The 19,690-nt window shown below is 44.1% G+C and overlaps 2 protein-coding genes across 7 annotated transcripts in view; one reads left to right on the top strand and one right to left on the bottom strand.

The window, feature by feature from the left end:
• The window catches only part of nfx1 (nuclear transcription factor, X-box binding 1), a 113,389-nt gene that overhangs the window by 40,136 nt on the left and 53,563 nt on the right, over positions 1–19,690 (bottom strand). The gene's annotated exons all lie outside the window — the stretch shown is intronic.
• asap1b (ArfGAP with SH3 domain, ankyrin repeat and PH domain 1b) overlaps positions 1–19,690 on the top strand; it is a 60,506-nt gene that overhangs the window by 23,199 nt on the left and 17,617 nt on the right. For 4 of the 6 annotated variants that reach the window (XM_069696364.1, XM_069696369.1, XM_069696368.1 and 1 more), the window contains exons 4-15: positions 1,619–1,764; positions 4,289–4,363; positions 4,823–4,872; positions 5,024–5,153; positions 10,021–10,106; positions 11,667–11,742; positions 13,155–13,241; positions 13,853–13,861; positions 14,227–14,327; positions 14,510–14,579; positions 17,939–18,026; positions 18,294–18,342. In XM_069696364.1, coding sequence (XP_069552465.1) covers positions 1,619–1,764; positions 4,289–4,363; positions 4,823–4,872; positions 5,024–5,153; positions 10,021–10,106; positions 11,667–11,742; positions 13,155–13,241; positions 13,853–13,861; positions 14,227–14,327; positions 14,510–14,579; positions 17,939–18,026; positions 18,294–18,342 — 967 coding nt within the window. The remainder of the gene's footprint in view (positions 1–1,618; positions 1,765–4,288; positions 4,364–4,822; positions 4,873–5,023; positions 5,154–10,020; positions 10,107–11,666; positions 11,743–13,154; positions 13,242–13,852; positions 13,862–14,226; positions 14,328–14,509; positions 14,580–17,938; positions 18,027–18,293; positions 18,343–19,690) is intronic. The other 2 variants (XM_069696365.1, XM_069696370.1) reach the window with 1 other exon arrangement.

Below are 19,690 nucleotides of genomic sequence, written 5' to 3'. Positions count from 1 at the left end.
AAGACTACTCCTGCACAAAAAAAAAAAAAAAAAATGAGAAACACTGAATCCATTCATTCATATTACTGACCACAAGTTTGCTGAAACCCCCAAATTCCCAGTAAATCATGTAAGAAAAGACAGAGAGAAAAAAAAAACACCAAAAAAAAAACCAGTCGTCAGTGGTAACTTCCCTGTTTGGACTGTATTTGAGTTTCCACTATGATGACAGTTCTGCTGCAGGAAGAAGCTATGCAGGCTTCTTGTCTCACCTGACCTCCCTCGCAAGCCTCCTCTAAAGATCTGGGAACCGTATAAACACCCTCGACCTCCTCTTCGTCGCCAACTTAACGACAAGGACAGATGGATGCTGCTGTTTGGCTTGACGGCTCCCGTGGAGTTTCGCAGACCTAGAAAACCACACATCGTGTCAAGCTGACGTTAACGCTGCGTAAAGACGACTGGCTATTGTCAGAATTTATAAAACAAAGGTCTCTCTGGATTGAAACTGGTCAGAAATCAAGAGCTGAGGTCACACGTGTCTGTTATTGAATCGCTCGTGCCGCCGCTCCGGTGGAGGAACTTTCCACTGCACATCTGTGTTATTATGAACATCACATTCAGACACGGAGGTTCGTGTCTCCGTTACCGTGGAGAACAAAGAGTGGCATATCACACGTATATTGAAATTTTTATGAAAAAAATGCTTTTAAAACCATTAAAAAAAAAAAAAAAATGTTCTTTGGGGCATCAGGGGTTTTTAGTCATTTATTATTTCAAACAAACTTGTAAAATGTTTAAATCGAAACACCAGCAGCTTTCCAAGTGTAAAAAAAAAGTATAAAACCGACACTATCTGACCACTGTCATTGCTCCTGTGACTATACTTGCGATACCTGCAGGTTCTCAGCAGCGGTATGCCCTGCCAGGATGTTTCAGTTTATCAGATTCAGATAACTCTATTGATCCCAAGAAGGGCAATTAATCTGCAGCTTACCAAATCCATACACACAACTTTAAAACTCACAGGCTAGTAGTATGTGAGAGGCAACAGATCAACATACAGAGGACGAAAGAAGGGAAAGTTATAGAGAAAAATAAGTAGCCAAATTCAAAACCTGTCTCAGTCATTTAAAATGCCCGATGTCAGCGTTTAGTAGCCTGATATCAGAGGGAATAAACGACTTGGAGTAGTTTCTACTTTGTTCTACTCAGGGTCACATTATAACGTGGGCCTGAGGGCATCACAGCAAGGTCACTGGACCGAACACGATCTGATTGGCTGATGAGTCTTTCAGCTTTTTTTTGGGTCACCTGTTTCTCCCAGAGGAATCGCAAGTCTCTTTGCTGGACTCCAATTATCTTGGAGCAGACTTTCACAGTACTGTTCAGACTATTCTCATCCTTCACCGACGACCCATTAAACCAGCCAGCAAATGAGAGAGTTAAAAAGGCTTTCAATAAACGACTGGTAAAACTTACAGAAAACGGTATCACAGACACGGAAAGCATGAATTTCTTTGTGTTTTTTTTTTTTTTTACATCAAACTTCAGTTGAGTCTCGAACGCTGTTCATAGATACAAGCCGATCACGCAGATAAACTGACCGCATGTTTCGGCCTTTCCTCTCTTAACACAGACCACGTCCAGAATGAAGAGAACTACGCGCAGGCTCTGGACAAATTCGGTAGCAACTTCATCAGCCGGGACAACCCAGACCTGGGAACGGCCTTCGTCAAGTTCTCCTCCCTCACCAAGGAGCTGTCGACCCTCCTGAAGAACCTGGTGAGTCCCTGAACAGCTCGGCGGGCCTGTCTCGTCTTTACGGGACTGTCTTTCCCCCACCAGGGTAGAAGGAGGAAACATTTCAAGGCGCGGCTTTATTTTTTCCCCGTCTTCACTTGCGTAAGTGGTTTAAGGATTTGGGTTTTAAGATTAGGATTAAGTTAAGGGGTGGAGGTTAGGTATGCGGTGGAGTAAAGTGAGGAGGATATGGACCTTTTCTAGTCGGAAAAAAAAAGTAACACCAGAAGTGTTTGTTCTCAGCTGAAGAAGACATGTTCATCAATTTCGACACTTGTACCAAAATCGCAGACAGGGTAAAAATCATCATCGCAGCCGGACAGTTTAGCTGACTTGCGGCTGCATCTACTTCGGGAGCCTTGTATTATTTTTTTTGACCCCTCTTCCCCCCACCTCCCAGGCATGCTCTTATCCGCCTGCCATGAATTCCCCCTGACGTTTTTGTTGAATAATGTGTCCTGTTTGAATCCTCTGTGAGTGATTGTTGTTGGAAGAAGAGCCAGACCCATCTCTCTCTCTCTCTCTCTCTCTCTTCCTGTGCAGCTGACAGCGAGATTACACCCCATAAATACACTTGGCAGCACCAACAACAACAGCGTGTATGTTGGTGTGTTTGTCTGTCTAACGCAGAAACCTCCCGGTCACCTGTCGGGGTTTACCTGCATATTGCGAGAAAGGGAAATCATCCTTTCCGCCTTTGACCCCAGTCTTTTTTTTTTTTTTTCATGTCGAGTATTTTATTGAGTGCGATTTTCAGACTTCAATAGCTGCGCCCCGAGGTGTAATACAAATGAGTATTGATGAATAGTGCTCGTCCTCGATGTCCTACATGTGTTATCAGCTTAAATGTGAGGATTTTACAAACCGATTTGGCCAGCGTTTCTATGACTTGACTTCAGTTTTTGTTTTTTGTTTTTTCCCTTTCTGAGAATTGTGTGGTTAGTGAAAAGCCCAAAAAAAAAAAAAAAAAAAGAGACATCGACAGTTTCCTGGATGTTTTATTTCGAGCTCACCGGCAGCCGGCCAGTGAACGATTGATTCTGATGTTAGCTGTATGCAACACAGGCACTTAAGGAGCACATTAGCGCCCATTAAGCGTTGTTTACTTCCTTGACCGTTGCCGTGCGTCGGTGTGGACTTGGCGAACGACTACAGGGGCTTAAATGCTTTGTACGGGTTGTAAATGACCTCGCTGATCCCACCGGTTAGAGCTGCTGAGCCGAGCTGGTGCAACCCGAGCTGCTGCAAACCACAAGCTTTTGCTAATTCTTCCGTAGACTAACTTGCATTTGTGCTGCTGTTTTTGGCAGGAGGTTTTGCTATGACGCAGCAGCGCGAATGTGTCGATGCGTTGCACCGACGGTTAACGGATGAGGCCGGCGTTTTTCTGGGTTTTTCTTATCATAAACCAACAGTGTGCTGGATCTTCTCTCAATACTTGGCGACCCCCTCCCCCTTCTCCTCCCTCCCCAGAGCCCCAAACCCGCATTTTAAAGCTAACTAATCAATAACTTAAAAAGCTCAAATGACTGTGTAATGTGGGACGGGGTTGTTTGTATCACATCAATAATTATTACCTGACTCTGCAGTTCCCTTCATCTATATGGAGCCTTTTAGCGTCTTTTAGTTTGTTGTTTTGGTTTCACTGCCCGAGCTTTTCCTACTTCTGTTTTGGTGTATAAACCCAAAAACAGAACTGAAAGGAGAGCAAATATTGGACTCAAACTCATCAGGTTGTCTGATATAAGGCTCAACTTTAATGTGTGTATGCAGGTAACTGTTTGTAAGTGCCTTTTTAGGTGATAATATATAAATCTTATTTTTACAGCCTGTTCCACTGGGCCCTAGTGACCAACAAAATCTGTATTGCTTTTATGATTTTATTTTATTTTATTAAATCTGGGGATAGTAGTTTTTAGCAAATGGGTAGTGCATTTACTGGGAACTATTTTCAGCTGTGGATTAACCCACATCTGATGCTCTCAATCTACATTTTATCCAAAGGCAAATGGACTACTTTAAGTTCCTTAAAGATGAAAGGCTTTTTCAGTTCTGAACGGAGAGACCAAACGTCTTCAAGAAACTAAAAGAAGTCCAGTTGCCTTTGAATGAAACTGAGATTGACCAGGATGACTGACAACCGTCTCACACATTTGGTGCTCCTGTGAGATTTGGTTCAAACTGAAGTTTTGGCAGCAAGATGGTTTATGTTGTAAACTATTCGTGGTAAAGACATAAAACTACAGTGCCCATGTTCATAGTAAAGAAGGAACAGTGCGAATGAGGTTCCATGATGTGTTTTTGGACAACAGTGTCGCTCCGAGGCGCAGAGGAATGACTTCGATTAAGCTTTGGCTACGCAGACAGCACTTCTTTATAGTTCACTATTATTTTTGATTCTTTTCGTGGTTTTGGTTCGGCAGTCCTTCAAATGTTTGCTTCTGACAGTGTTGTGATATATTAACCATAACTCACTGTGTCTCTGTCCTCCTGTGTCCTCTTTCAGCTCCAGAGCCTCAGCCACAATGTGATCTTCACCCTGGACTCGCTGCTGAAAGGGGATTTGAAAGGCGTGAAAGGGGTGAGATTTACACTGAAACTGTTTCTCTTCCTGCTGCTGTTTTGATTCAGCCGGGCCCCCCGACGGCGCAGCTCAGCAGCGGGACAGTGGATCTGCCTCGTCAGCACATCTCTCCGTCCACGTCTCCTCCTCCGTGTCTGTGATTAAGCGAGTTACGAGAGAGACGGGGGAGTCAGGGGAAGAATTCTCCTTCAAAAGGATCTCGCTGTAAATCTGGCGAAAGTAAACTCTTCCTTCGTGTTGTGCTCGAGGCGAGTGGCGAGCAAACTGGGTCATGACCCCCTGACGTTCGAGGTACATGGAGGGGCGTGCTCACTCTCTGGGCATCCCGGCCGTGAATCCTGAGCGGCTGTGAGGCATTTTCTGGGCCTGAAGTCGCCATCCAACTCTGCAAATAACTCCGTCCCCACGGTGACCTCCTTGTAGTTAGCTGATTCTCGTCCTTCTGTGTTTCTGCAGGACATAAAGAAGCCCTTTGACAAAGCGTGGAAAGACTACGAGGCCAAGTTGTAAGTGGATAATTAAAGTGTGCTGTTGCCTTACTCCAGATTTGCACAATCACAGGCTCATTGTAGAGTCGTGGGAATAATGGCTCAAACGCCGCTGACGGTGTTCGGAGCGTCCAGGAGGAGAGGTGACTTGTCCTCTGTTCTGTGTCAGTACAAAGATAGAGAAGGAGAAGCGAGAGCACGCCAAGCAGCATGGGATGATCCGCACCGAGATCACCGGGGCGGAGATCGCCGAGGAGATGGAGAAGGAGCGACGTCTCTTTCAGCTCCAGATGTGTGAAGTAAGTAAAGTCTACTACTCGTTTAACTCCTGGAATGAACATATAGGACTCTGTATCTGTGTCAAGTTAATGCAAGGTGTGCAGAACCCATGCTATAACATTATACTTTCACCAGCTAGGACCCCGCCTCGGCCGAGGGCGAACCTTCATTGATTGGGGGAGATTAAGCCAGGGTGAGAGTTTCGCGGTTTGGGGAAGGCTTAGTCGAGGATCCACTGCGACTCCCGGGCCTTGCAGATCCCCGAGATCTCCATGTGGGACGGAAGGATAAAGGCTATGAAACATGATAACAATAAGTGAAACGGTTTAACAAGAGGGCGGGAGGGTGGGATGCGGAAAACGTGAACAGGCCGAGGTTTAGAGTGGGTGGATATTTATAGGAGTGTGGCCGGAAGTGGGGGAGTGGTTGAGGCGTGGTCCTGCTCCTGAAATTCAGCTAAAACTTTATCTCCAATAAAGGTTATTGGGTTTAGCACTGAGTTGTGCTAAAAAAAAAAAAATCCACCACACAAGTTGAAAAGTTACCTAACGCCACATCCTGCCGTGAGCTCTACCTGCCCGGCTTATTGAGATTCAACCACACTGCAAGCACACTGAAGATAACAATGTTTATTAATACCAGAGACATGCAGGTGGATCCAGATCCAGATCTTACATTAATACTAGAGGTAAGTCGAGTCAAGAGGACATTTTAGTCATGGCTTCTGAGCAGCGATTGTGGTCAGGTCACAGGTTACTTCGCCCGAAAAGGCAGCTTTGTGGGCCGTCCGATGACGCTCGCATGAGCTCATGGAGCCGCTTTCTCATTGTGACTCACTGAACATTTTCTGTATGCTGTTTTAGGTCATGCTCACGGCAGCACTGCATCTAAAACCGAGTCCTCATCTAAACAAAAAACACAGTTTGTCTGGCAAAAACAAACCGCTCCTTCCATTAGCTCGTTAAATGTTTGCGTTTCTTCTAATTGAAATCCGATAGTTTGTGAATTTCCCTTCACCGCATGTATTTGAGCAAGATTTTAAGCTTGAGCTGATTTTATTTCTCTCAGATGATTTGCATAATTTATATTAAAGCTGTAACACGTGCAGCGCAACGTGTAGGGATTTCAGTTGCACCAAAAAGATGCAGCTGTGTCTACATTCATTCATGAGAAAGGTATGTATGTCACCAGTCTGTTTACAGTGATTACTTGTCAGTGGATCAGTGGAAAATGTAGCAAATACAAGTCAAAAAACTAAAACAGTTCTCGATATATGTCAGATATTTGAGCTCGCACTAAACAAACTGTTTGCCTTTTGATTTAAGTGTTTTCAGATGTTCCTCTGGCTGCGTAAACGTGGCTGCTTTTTAACGTCGTGTGACTGTCTTTGCCATTAAGTGCACTGAGGCTGAATTTAAGGAAATCTGACCGAGAGAATTTAAGTGTAAAACAAATGCGAGTTCTTTATGTGCCCATGAGAGTCAGAACAAACTGTTAGAGCTCACGCTGCTCTGCCAGAATCCTCTCTAGTGGTGGGTGGTGACGCCTACGCCTTGTTCACTGTTTTATCCTGGTAGGGTTGTTTTTTTTCCCTTCTTCTTCTTACTCAAATTACATAATGGACCAATAGCTATTGCACTGCTGTCGGCTGTGTGAATTATTCACTACAAAACTTGCTGCTGTCCCTTTGTGCCCTCTTCACGGTGTGACTCCGAGGTATTTTCTTGCCCACATTTTCCACCTGTGTTCAAACTTCCTATTCTGTTACGGAGCACGTTCTGTGCGGCTCCGTCACATTTAGTTACCAGAAATGTTTTCCAGTAACTGCAGCCGTGCTTGTATCTCTATGAGGCTGAGCTGAATGCTGACGTCGGCATGCTAACATGCTTCAGCAGGTATTTTAACCCTGTTACACCAACTCAGTTTAGCATGTTAGCACGTGCCAGTCACAACTGGGCTTGAAAGCAAATTTATTTGAATTAATATTTATGAAAAGTGTGAGTCTGCTGCCATCAAATGTAATTTACTTTTCTTATGATACTTTTTAGCCCTTTTAGTGACAGCTATTAGGCTGGTAATGCCTTAGCATCCTATCCTAGATGCGAGCACAGTTTTGACCTCACTTAGACTTTGACCAACATCCATTTCATCTCCCATCATGAGAAGTTTCTTGTCGGAAACTTTAATGCAACTCAGTCACGTTCCCTTTGTTAAGACATAAAGGTAAACTAGCACATTTTTGGGAGTCATCATAACCGTGTTATGATCTACAAACCACATAATGGGAACATGAAAAACATGTTCCCCAGCTCTGTTTGCACTGAATACGACATGGGTTCGGGTTGAATTCGAAAAAAATGGCATTCTGAGAAGAAAAAAAACTATTACCAGCATCTTTTCAGGATTATATGGCCAACTTTTTAAAGAACACTTGCTTATTTACACATACAGCACTTACAGAGATTCATTATCATGAAATTGGAGTTTTTTTTTTTAGCCACCTAAGTGTCTTTTAGCTCTGTTTTGGGTCTCCACCATCTCCTCAGTGAAATATTTTGTCTCTTTAAACTTTTTATACTGAGCGTTTTTTACTGCAAACAGCTGCTCGCTGCAGCTGAAAATGTCAGCAAGGAAGTGATGAGAGCGAACCCAAACAGTAGAGCTGTGAATAAGAAGAAAAAAAGGACATAGCTCTCTGGAGAAGCAGTAGATTTTGGTGATATTATGTGCAGGATCGACACTGTGACTCCGGTTTCACGCTATCATTTCGTACATTGTTCCAAAAATGTTTGAGCCAGCACTTGAAACAGATTTATCTTTGCATGAATTCAGAAAAGCTACTCATCAGTCGCTGCATTATCCAATCTTGCAGTCCGCCTCCGTTTGATGCAGGATGCCAAAAAAACAAGTCGTAGCTCCCACATTACATTAACACATGGCTTCCTCTTTTGTTGGCTTCTGAAATTCCAGATTTGATGATTTTGTGGTTTCAAGAATATATTTGTCTGAACAACATCGAAATGCATAATAATAAGAACGTGTGTGCCTTGTTTCTGTTCATATTCTGTACGTAGTTCAGCGTAGAGTTGAAAAATATTCCGAGTTTTCAAAGTCGATATCTCAGCAGCTGCTAATGCATCTGTAGAGACACTAATATATTCAGATCCAGAGATATCAAACCACATCAGTTAATGTAATGTTAATCAGTTAAAGGGAGGCTGTAGCTCAGTTGGTAGAGTGGGTTGCACACTAATCGGAAGGTTGGTGGTTGGATCCCAGCTCCTCCTGTCCACAGGCCTAAGTGTCCTTGAACTCTAAAATTGCTCCCGATGGTGTACCATCAGTGTGTTGTAAGTCGCTTTGGATAAAAGCGTCAGCTAAATGTAATGTATTTCAGGGGCTTCATGGGTCAGGAAGTGGAAATCTTTATCATTGTTTTGTAAGGTTGTGTAAAGAGATGTGCTGTGAGGAGATAGATGAGCGCGGCTTCTATTTTTCCAGCATTACTGGTGTTATTGTGCTGTTGTTGCAAAAAAAAAAATAGCATTAATTATTAATTATGACAGTTTTTGATTTACAGACTTTTTGCATTGGTGTGATGAATATCTTTGATTTAAGACTTAATACGCGTTTTTCCTGTTTTTGTTTCATTCAATGGAAGAATAATGTTATTTATTTGTATTTTGAAGCATGTTGCAAGTGTTGAAGGTTATCTACCAATGAAAATAAAAAAGGAGCCAGAATAATCACAAACATCAGATATTCCCGTAATCAACAGTCACGAGTGCTGTAAATATCCGCGCTGCTGTTGTTGTGTGTGGGACAGTCAGCGGTGCAATCTGTTCATCCCACTTAACCTCCTTTCTCTCTGTTGCGTGCACTCTCTCTCTCTCTCTCTCTCTCTCTCTCTCTCTCTCTCTCTCTCTCTCTCTCTGTTACTCAATCACCAGATTACAGGATGCTCTCACTCTCTCACCCTTTTCATCCGACGCTGCCAGTGAAGGAGTGTGGAAAGGCAGGGCTCAGCGGGCTGCATTATGTTCTGCCCAGACACGGCAGCAGCGCGAACGTCGCTGCTCACTCACACAAAAGAGTCCAAAGGCGCACATGCGGCAGCGTTCCCCCAAACACTGAACCCACACAAGCCTCAGACAAAATGTGGATAATCTCCCGTCCAACAAGCGCTGTCAGGCAGACAAAGGGACAGCACATGCGTGCATACACACACACAAACAGGCACTCATGCGTATGCTAACACACACATGCGTCCACACACACACGATATAAGGAGCAAATTGAAAGTGCATGTCGGCGTCAGAAGCTTCAGAGAGGTATTGTGTAATAGATTAAATTTGACTGCGGAGCTGAAAGTGGTCTTTAGCTGTGACTCTTTGTAAATCTCATGCGGATTGGCACGCCGTGGGATTAGTTTAAGATAAAGATTATCTTTTATTCGTTTGTTTGGTGGGCGCGCTGTCTGAAGACATTTGTTTTCAATCCTCAGACACCCAGACTGAGCACACAGCCTACAAAGCACTTCCTCTGGAGGCTATTCTTTTTTTTTTTTTCCTTTAATGCTAATGTGAAATACTTCTCATCGCCCTTTTGAAACTTTATTTAGATCAAGGCAAAGGGATGCTGTTCTCTTGTTCCGCGAGGAATATTCCACTGTGTTTACCAGTCTGGTCGCCACTCCCGCAGGGTCAAGGCAATCTCCGGTCTTACATCAAAGGCTTCACGAAGATTAACATAGTACAACTCATATTATGCGTGTCTATGGCGAAGCAGAAAACCTGCAGTATTATACCTCATTAAACCAAAGAATCCTTCTAACATAACCTGAATTTCAACTCACGGCTGAACTCTCCACCTCTCCTCTTCTCACAGTACCTGATCAAAGTAAATGAGATCAAGACCAAGAAAGGAGTGGACCTCCTCCAGAACCTGATTAAGTATTACCACGCACAGTGCAAGTAAGTACCACCTTAATCCCCCTAACCCAAATTTGCACCACTATCCCGCCGCATGCATCACACCCACTGAGAAGTATTCCAGAAAACGCACAAGAAGGCGTTTGCTGCTTCTCTTTCTCTCCCTCTGTGCAGCTCTTGATGTCGACCCCCCTCCCCCCATCCATCCCTCCCCCACCCACCCGCCCCCCTTCGTATGATTCACAGATCTTGAGGGTGCACTGTCACATATATATATAGCTCTCATAAATATGCGCAGTTCATCATACAGATACGTTCTGACAGCTGCGGGGTTTGGTGGGTAAATAAAGTGGCCGCTCTCTGAGCCAGAACCACCGCCCGATGCCCCCACCCGCCACCCCACCCCACCCCACCTCACCCCCGACAGGATGACAGATTTTTTCTCTCGCCGTTGCCACGTCCTGTCACAACACCGGGACAAAACAATACACTTCCCTGGTTAATCAGTTCAACCTGGGACTCGATGGATGGAGAGGCAGCGGCGACGGCGGTGATGGATGAGACGTGTTATGGCGCCCGATGGAGAGCTGAGGAAAGTGTGCGACGGCTCACAGCTCGAGAATAAAGGAAACAATTTGTCTTCAGTCGGAGCCATTGAATTTTTACGATTAAGACGCAAGACATCGTCACGCATGCTGCTACTAATTGTGCATGTGCATTAATACGCAATGTAAATCAGTCAGTAAGTCGAGCAGAAAGTTTCAATGCAGTTACCGACTCAGAAGTTTCCTTGCTTTCCCTGTTTGAGATGATTCTGTTAAGTTTGCCTCAAAAGCTTTTAGAGGTTCTATGATTCCTCCCTCCGATTAATCTCATTCTTGCCAGAGTCCATCTTCCACGAGTCTCTGCAATTTAAAGTGGTGAATAAAAGGCTGTCATAACCAATAGTCATAATGGCTGTAAAGTATTGAATTTCCCATTAAACACTAAGTAAAATTAATGCATTTCTAACTGCGTAGTAAAGGTCGAGGGAGGTGAATCCTTTTCCGTAACTGCAGCATAAACACTTACACCATAGATTCTGACACTTTGCAAAGTCAACAGCTCTTCACACGGAGAGCCGGGCGCAGTGGGAGGAGAGACGTGGGATCCTCAATGCACAGAGTGAAAGAAAACAAGCAGAGCAAAGATGTGGCAGAGAAAGTGATGAAAGCTGGATGTATGTTCAAAGAGGAAGAGAGCAGTGGGAGGGGAGGGAGGTCATTAGCGGTGATTTGCGGCTGCGGCGGCGCTGCGTCGAGGTGTGTACCGCTGACGGATCTGTAATGGATTTCAGGATGTGCTAAGCACCTCTGCAAATCTGCCGAGGGCTCAGCCAGATAGGATTTCTGTGCCAAAGAGCCAAAGGTGCCAGCACGAGCCGAGCGATACATTAAAACACGAAGTGCCCCGATCTCCCTCGCTGTCTCTCTCTGTGACCTTCATAATGCCCGAACGGAGCACACACTGTAACACGTGACATTTGTTAAGTAGTAATTCCCATAAATGGCTGATCTGTATCTCCATTAATGTTCACTTTCACATCCTCTGTTCCTCCTCCAGTTTCTTCCAAGATGGCTTGAAGACAGCGGATAAGCTGAAGCAGTACATCGAGAAGCTGGCAGCTGATCTCTACAATGTAAATACCCACCTCTCCTCCATCTAATATTTTGTCTCCTGGTCATATACCAGTTTAAATGTTTCTGCAGAATCAGAGGAGGTGCAAAGAAGTCTGAAGTTGTGGCTCGTTGTTTTTCGTGCACCTCGCAGTCCTGTGAGGATGAAATGTGACGTTTTGCTCTTAATGATGCTCTTAATAACGTGGTATAAAGCTCAGGAAAAGAGCCAGTAAGTGGAAGTCTCCATTAAAAAAATATTCGGAGGAGCTCAAATGATCGAGCTATAAGTCGTGATCAGTAAAGGGAAACTTAGCACTTGTAAAGGATGAGCCTGCACTGACTGCTGCCCACCATTTCTTTGTTCCAATGCTGCTGTGCTTTTTTCCTGAGGCAACAGTTTTATTCTAAAATAATGCCCTTGTAGTTTTAAAAGCAGAAACGTTGAGGCATCTGCAGCTACTGTCATGATTCGGGATCTTCTAGAAACCAGTGAACCCCATGTGTCCGAAGATTTTAGCGCTTTGGAAAGTAGACGTCAGACAAAAGAGCTCCCGCTCTGCACTGATTGCTCCCAATGAATGTAATTTAATCTAATTGGATCTAACATAGAGCTTCATCAGGCGCTCTATTACATTAGATGTCGTGGGAGCTCTCAGTGCACTTGTGTGGCTCTTTTGTCTTCACAGGGCTCAGCACTAACGTTTAAAAATGGCTGGCAACGGGGGCATCAGCGTTTCGTTGCTAAAACTGAAAATGAGATTTTTAGTCTCCTTATATTTTGAGTAATTAAACTATGAATGAGTCAATTTACGCATTTATTTGTGATGTCCTAAGTAACAACATTTTTTCACCCCACAATCAAATATTATTTACCATCATCTCTAAAACTGTCCACGCGAGTAAACACGCCATCACAGCTGCACTGTTGTTTAGACTGACATTTAAATATCACTAATGCGAAAAATATGAAAATATATATTATATATTGAGGTGCACATTTTGTTGTTTGGTGTCCCTATTTCCATTTGTTAAAAACTGGTTTCCACTGATTGCAGCCAAAGGCCAAGAATTGCTTGCCAATTTTTCAAAATGGTTGCCAATGGCAACTGTTGCTGTCGAGCTCTGCATCAGTTTGTTTGTTTTTTTTGGATGTGTGTACATTTGTCAAAGCGACTCAGGAACTGGATGCCATTGTGAGAGACAGATTGTACATGACAGAATTGTTAAAGAAAATAAATTAATCTTCTTAAAGGGATAATTAAATGTGCAACTGTGCGTTTTGATTAAAAAAAAAAAAAAAAGTACCAGATTGTGTCAAAGGACATTTTATTCGTGCAATAAACGGTTCCACGTAAACGCAGCTGGTGCAATCTTGGCTTTTTCCTGGGGAGCGTCTTCCCCTCACTCGTTTTCTCTCACTTTCTCTCCACAGATCAAACAAACTCAGGATGAGGAGAAGAAGCAGCTGACGGCCCTGCGAGACCTGATCAAGTCGTCCCTCCAGTTGGACCAGAAGGAGGTATGCAGGTCACGCAGAGACAAATTTAAACCAAACTCTCGCCAGGGCCAGACCGAACCGAACCGAGCTACATGTCGGGGCTAAAAACAGCCGCGGCGGACCTCGATAGCTTCTCGGCCAGCGCTGTACTGAAACACCTCCCCTCACCTCTCCGCACACTTCCTCTCACTCTGGCCGCGACCGAGCGTGGCGCCTCGTCTCCTGCGGCACGGAGCGAGTGCCCAGTGCTGTACCATGCTGGTAGCCAGTGTGTGGTAGGCTTTGCTGGTGACCAGCGTTGTGCCTCACTGGCTGCTCAGAGGAGAGACGCTCACTGCCCCGACTCACGCTTACAATTAACTCCCCCCCCCTCCCCCCATCAGTTCACACGTTCACACTCTCAGCCCGCCTACGTGCATGAAAACCATCTATACAGCCTTTCACACTTTCTGTAGCTTTCTCTTGTAATTCAGCAGTACTTCTAGATAGTTGTGTTTTTTTTTGGTCGGCGCACACACTTGTTTCACACCCACCGCCTGCACCTGAGCCGGATCTTTCACACCTCTCCCCTCTTTCTCCCCCTTCTTCCCCCCCACCCCCTTCTCGCTGCCTTCTGCTTGTCTGGAATCAAGTCTAGAAGAGTAAGTGCTGGTGCAAGTGGAGCATGCTGGCATCTGTCTGTTCTGCTTGACAGTAGCGTGGTTTTGGCCCCGTGGGGGTGTTTTACCAGCGCATGCCCCGTGGCTTCTTTTATTTATTTCTGTTATCACTTTCACTCTCTGTATTTTATTTATTTATTTATTTTAAAGCCCCCTGCAACTTTGATGTTGGAGAATAAAGTTTGTAGTGTGTGCGTGTGTGTGTGTGTGTGTGTGTGTGTCCGTCCGTCCGTCCGTCCGTCCGTCCGTGTTGCATGTCTTTTAAGCAGCTTCTTCTCTGTGCATACTGTGTGTTTAACGTCGTCATTTTTTTTTTTTTTAATTATTTGCGGGGTGGGTTTGCACAGGACTCGCAGAGTAAGCAGGGTGGCTACAGCATGCACCAGCTGCAGGGGAACAAGGAGTTCGGGAGTGAGAAGAAAGGCTACCTGCTGAAGAAGAGTGACGGGTGAGCTGGTCACACAGAGATTATTAAAAAAAAAAAAAAAAAAAAAAAAAAAAAAAAAACGCTGTGGTGCGCCGTTCATGTTGCATTAAAGATTTAAAGCGCTCGCAGGGAAGGAAGACATGACAACCTCTTCACTAATGTGTGGACGCCCCCTTCTCTCTCTCTCTCCCTCTCTCACACAGGCTGAGGAAGGTGTGGCAGAGGAGGCAGTGCTCAGTGAAGGGGGGCATGCTCACCATCTCTCATGCCACAGTGAGTGCACAACACACAGCGCACACACACACACACACACACACACACACACACACACACACACACACACACACACACACACACACACACATGAACTCCCTGACCCCTCACGAGCAACTGTGTGGATCAAAGCGAGAGCGTCATGCGGGGAGGTTGTGTGTTGGGCTCTTTCAATCTGGAGGCTGGCAGAGTGGAATTGACATAGATGGGTTGCCATGGCAACCCCGCTCCCCTCATTACACCCCCCCCCCGCCCCCCCGTCACTCTCCCCACCCCTGCAGCCTGCTGCGCCTCGGTGACTCATCTCCGAGGCGAGTGCGAGCGTACTGTATGTGCTGGCGCGTGTGCGGCGGCGTCCCCGCTCTCGTGCAGCAGACGCGGCCTCGGCGTGATGTCTCTTCTTTTTTTTTTTTCTTTCATGCAGGAATCCTAACAAACGGGTCCATATCCCGAGTTATTTCTGTCGCCGTGTCGGTCAGTGAGCTAAAACCTCAGAGCGAGCTTCTAACAAAGAGAGCGACTGGACCGAGGGGCTTAGCGCAATTAGTTAATTCAGCTAATTGTGGCAGAGCTGCGGCAGGTGTCTCATCAGGCTCAGACGGGCAGGAAATCCAATTGGTGACTTAAAAAAAAAGTCTGCATTCAGGAATTTTAAAGGTTTTTGAAAGTTAAATCATAAATACTCCTCAAAATGCCACACCAAGGATCTTCTTCACGTCCACAAACCAATAAATGAACTACTTCTTACATAAGGAAGGTCGTCTTATTGATCTCCCAGCAGCGGTGCTATAAATATCTTTTAAACTAAGATGACTCAATCCATTGTCGAGAAAAAAGATCGAGCTTAGTTTGTGATCGCCACTTGATCCTATAAGAAACAAACCTTTAACAGGCTGAAGTTTGTAAAATGATCTATAACAATTAATAGTCTTTAAATAAAATGTATTTAAAAAAAAAAAAAATTAAATCTGTATTTAGTGTTTATCATATTTTAAGGCCTATTTCTTTACATCGATTGGAAGAAGACGGCAGCAGTAAGTGCTTGCTTGGATGTGGTTTGTTGTTATGGTAACATGAGGGACTCCAGGGAAACGCTCCGTCTGCCGGTCGCTGTGGTTCAGACTGAAATACCCCCACACATAAACTGATGACGCTCCCACTGGCCTCAGCTTTACCTCGAGCTCAGTGCTAAGCGTGCAGCTGAAAGCCGGCTGACATGCTGAGCTAAGATGGCAAACGTAGTAAAATATGTCTCCGAGAACTCAGCCCTGTTAATTCATTTTAGAGCTGCAACATAATGCAGTTTTCTTTTTATTGATATCAATATGAAAACCTTCTGGACAGCATATAATGCAGAAAAAGATGCTTTCGAGTCATTTATTAGTGTTGTGTTGTTGTTTTTATATATATATATATATTTATGTATAACCATTAAATTCCCAGTAAAGTTCACTGTTCTCGTGCACTGATGTCCTTTTGGACAATAAAGTTTATTGTTAAACTGTAAAATATGCCATTACACGTCATTGTTACGGAATCAGGGCACAATGTTCTGAACACTTTTTGTTGTTGTTCAGATAACTTTATCACTCTCTAAAAATATATCCGATGATACATCTGGATTTTTTTTTTTTTTTACGTTCCCTAACATCGGCATCTACATCGGCACCAAGTCGAGTATGAGTCGGTGTACGCAACTACGTCCTTCTTTAGTCCCCCAATTTTATTTCCGGCGCCTGGTTGTAATGCAGTAATAGTTTAATAATAGTCAATTAGTTCCTAATGATTATCGAATAGTATTTTTGCTTGAAATGCCCAGGCTGTACCTTTAAACCAACATTTCCTCTTGTATTCGTGTTTTTTTTTTTTTTTTTAACATTTAAGGTTTGTTTAATGTCGGACTGTTGTGGAAGTTGTCACGTTTACCAGCGGACAGTCGTTTCAGCTGCAACACGTCAGGGAGGATAATGTCTGGCGTCGTGACCGACGTGGAGGCCCGTGCAGGTTTTTGTTGTTCACGTTTGCTTGTTTTTGTGGCGCTGAGGTGTTAGCGTGACGCGAGCCTTCACTCGGCCGCTGCCTCAAACACGTTTTTTGTTGTTGTTGTTGTTGTTGTTGTTGTTTTTTTCTGTCTGCTGCAAAAGAGGCTCAGAGGAAGTGGTCGTCTCGGGTGAGACTGGAAAACGCGTCCTTTCTGTTCTGCCGAGCGACGAAAGGGGCTAAATCTGTTATTCTCCGGCCCGCTGAGCGGTAATCGTTCTGGAGCTTGTAATCATTCCTCTCTTGTCCGTGGGGCGGTTTACCACCGCTTGCACTCCTGTTTCGTCTTCAGCCCTCGTGGCAGCTGAACTCTAGGTGACTCTCGTTGCCGTGGCGCGTTGCCAGCGGGCTCCGAGGCTCATCGCAGCCTGTTAGCGTTTTCATTAGCACGTGTCGCCGTCCCTCCTCTGCCCGGGTACTGGCGGGAGACGATGCTCAGCATACGTGTGCCAACTGGGCCCATTATTACAGTACACAGCCCAGTTAGCACAGTCCTGTTTCTTAATGGGAGGGGGGGGGGGGGGGTTGTCTCGGCGACAGTGTTGTCGCTCAGTTCACAGAAGTAGAGACGCATACGCGAGTTAATACATTTAGCCGTGACAATTATTCAAATGCTTCGTCGTGCGAAAATAGCAACCATCTGGTGGTTCGAGCGGCTCAAACGCAAGCTTTTTCTTGCTTTTCCTGCTTTTCTGTTTTTTTGTTGTTGTTGTTGATTAGATTAAAAAATAAATATCAACGTGAAGGACATTTTTAGTGATCGAGAACTCTGAGAGACATATTTCACTGTATTTGTGGGCTTATTCGATTCGTCAACAAGGCTGTGGACAAATAGCGTACTTAGCGAGCGGCAGCCGACAGCGACGTCACCCGTCGATGCCCCGCCCACCGATAGTGGAAACCTGACTGCACCACTGACCTGTCAGTCAAACGGACACGCCCCCCCAATTTTTTTTTATTTTATTTTTTTTTAACTTTTTGGGGGCATATTTATTAAATGATGGAATTATTGCTACTCATAAATACAGAAAGCACCAAATGTTTGCTTCTGACATGTAATAATCTGTTGTTGTTTTTTTGTTTTATTATCCCTTTAAACTAAAGATCTGTAAATTTCAGATTGTTTTTGAGACATTAGCTATTTAAAAATATCCCCTTGCGAACATTTGATACGCTAAACAAGTGATAAATAGTAACAGAAAAAAAAAAAAAATCTAATTTACAGAAACTGTCGTATTGTGCGTTGTTATAATTCGTTGTTTGCGGTGTGACGATGTGTGTGGTTTCCGTGGTAACCCTCAGTCTGTTTGTACTTACAGTCCAACAGGCAGCCAGTCAAACTCAACCTGCTCACCTGCCAGGTGAAGCCGAGCGGCGAGGACAGGAAGTGCTTCGATCTCATTTCCCGTAAGTTTCACACGCGCGCGTCGGGACGGTTCGGTTACCAACGTGTTACTGTGACGACAGTTTGGCGGGTGATGCCCGTCTCGTACGAACGACAAGGGAAATAAATCCGAAGGAAGCGTGACACACACTTTTTGAATATTTTATCACACAGATAAGTGATGTTTTTGAATAATTTACAAAATGCCGGCTGTCGCTTCCTCCTTCCATAAAATGCCAAAGTGGAAAGTTGCATATGTAAACGTCACATTTTGTTTTCCCCCTCCACAGACAACCGGACGTATCATTTCCAAGCCGAGGATGAACAAGAGTTTGTCATGTGAGTAACATTGCTCGAAAATACACAATCTCCTTCAGTTATTTATTTATTTATTTTTTTTACTCCACGACCCCTTTAGAGAGATTTTGAATCCTCATTTTCTCAGACAAACTAAAAACTAACGTAACCTGAAGACTCGCATCCAGCGACCGATTTAAGATATTTCCATGCGATCTCGAGCCGTCATTGAAAGCTTTTTTTTTTTTTTTTTTAACAATGGCGTGTTGGTTGGTGGCGGCCTGGTCGGCTCATTGTCATTGTTGAAGACAGGAAGAGTTTAACATTGTGAGTGTGTTCAGAGTGGGTGGCAGCGAGGGCAGCGGTGAGGATTTGTGGTCTGAAGTAATTCAGGTCGCTGTAACCACATACTGTTGTTTCCCACGGTGCCGTGACGCAGGCGGGCACACAGTTTCTATCTGAGCGGTAGATATTTGAGGTTTTTTTTGGACTACTTTACCCTTTTTTTTTTTTTTTCTGTACATGTGAAGCAGTTGTTTTTCTTTTTTCGGTGACCTTCTTACACAGTTTCACGACGCACATTGTTGTAGTGACCGAAAAGGAAAAGAAGTCGGTGTTACAAAAAGAAATGTTTGATTGGCTTTTTTTATCTTTATTTTTTCTTTCGGTTTTCCTTTGTTGAATTACAATCATGTTACATATGAAACAATAAGTAATGCATGTGTTTGTTATTACTGTCGATTAATTGGTCATTTGCTTAGCTGGCTGCTTTTGCTGCTTTTTTTTTTTTGCCAATAACTTTTACAAGAAGGTGGTGAAAGTTAAGGTTTTAAAATCCGTTTGTCAGAGAGTAAGACGGGTTTAAAAATCTGGGAATTTTCAGCCTGATTCTTCTTCCTTTTTTTTTTTAAGTTGGTTAATTAATTTTTATGTTTCTCCATTGTTATAAGAATATCAGCTGTGGGCTCCTATTCAAATATGTGCAGAAGGAGAGAAATATATTATTTATTCTAAGTTATTTCACACAAAACAAGAATGTCCCCAAAATTGAAAAAGCTGTGGTTGTTGGATGTCAACGATTAATTATTGTCATAACGGCCTCCAGTTAATTTTCTACGAATTGATTAACAGCTCCAATGTTATTTAAAGGCCATGTCAATGACACCAATAAGCTCACTCTGAGATCTGTCTCGTTTCATATCTGGACCTTACCGACAAACAGGAGCACATCAAATATCAGCGACGACAAACAAGCAAACAAAAACAAAACAAAAATCACAAACTGTAGCTGAGTGCCGTGTCGCTGCCTCCGATTATCATAACAGGGAGCGTTTTATTTTTTATCCAATTCGTAAGAGAGTCATGGAAACAACATCTCATCGAATCGTTC

Source organism: Brachyistius frenatus, unplaced genomic scaffold (assembly GCF_029030835.1).
Source record: "Brachyistius frenatus isolate BFR_SWC_R1_liver_20210118 unplaced genomic scaffold, ASM2903083v1 Contig_21, whole genome shotgun sequence".
Lineage (NCBI taxonomy): Eukaryota > Metazoa > Chordata > Actinopteri > Embiotocidae > Brachyistius > Brachyistius frenatus.
This window is presented reverse-complemented; position numbering and strand designations above follow the sequence as displayed.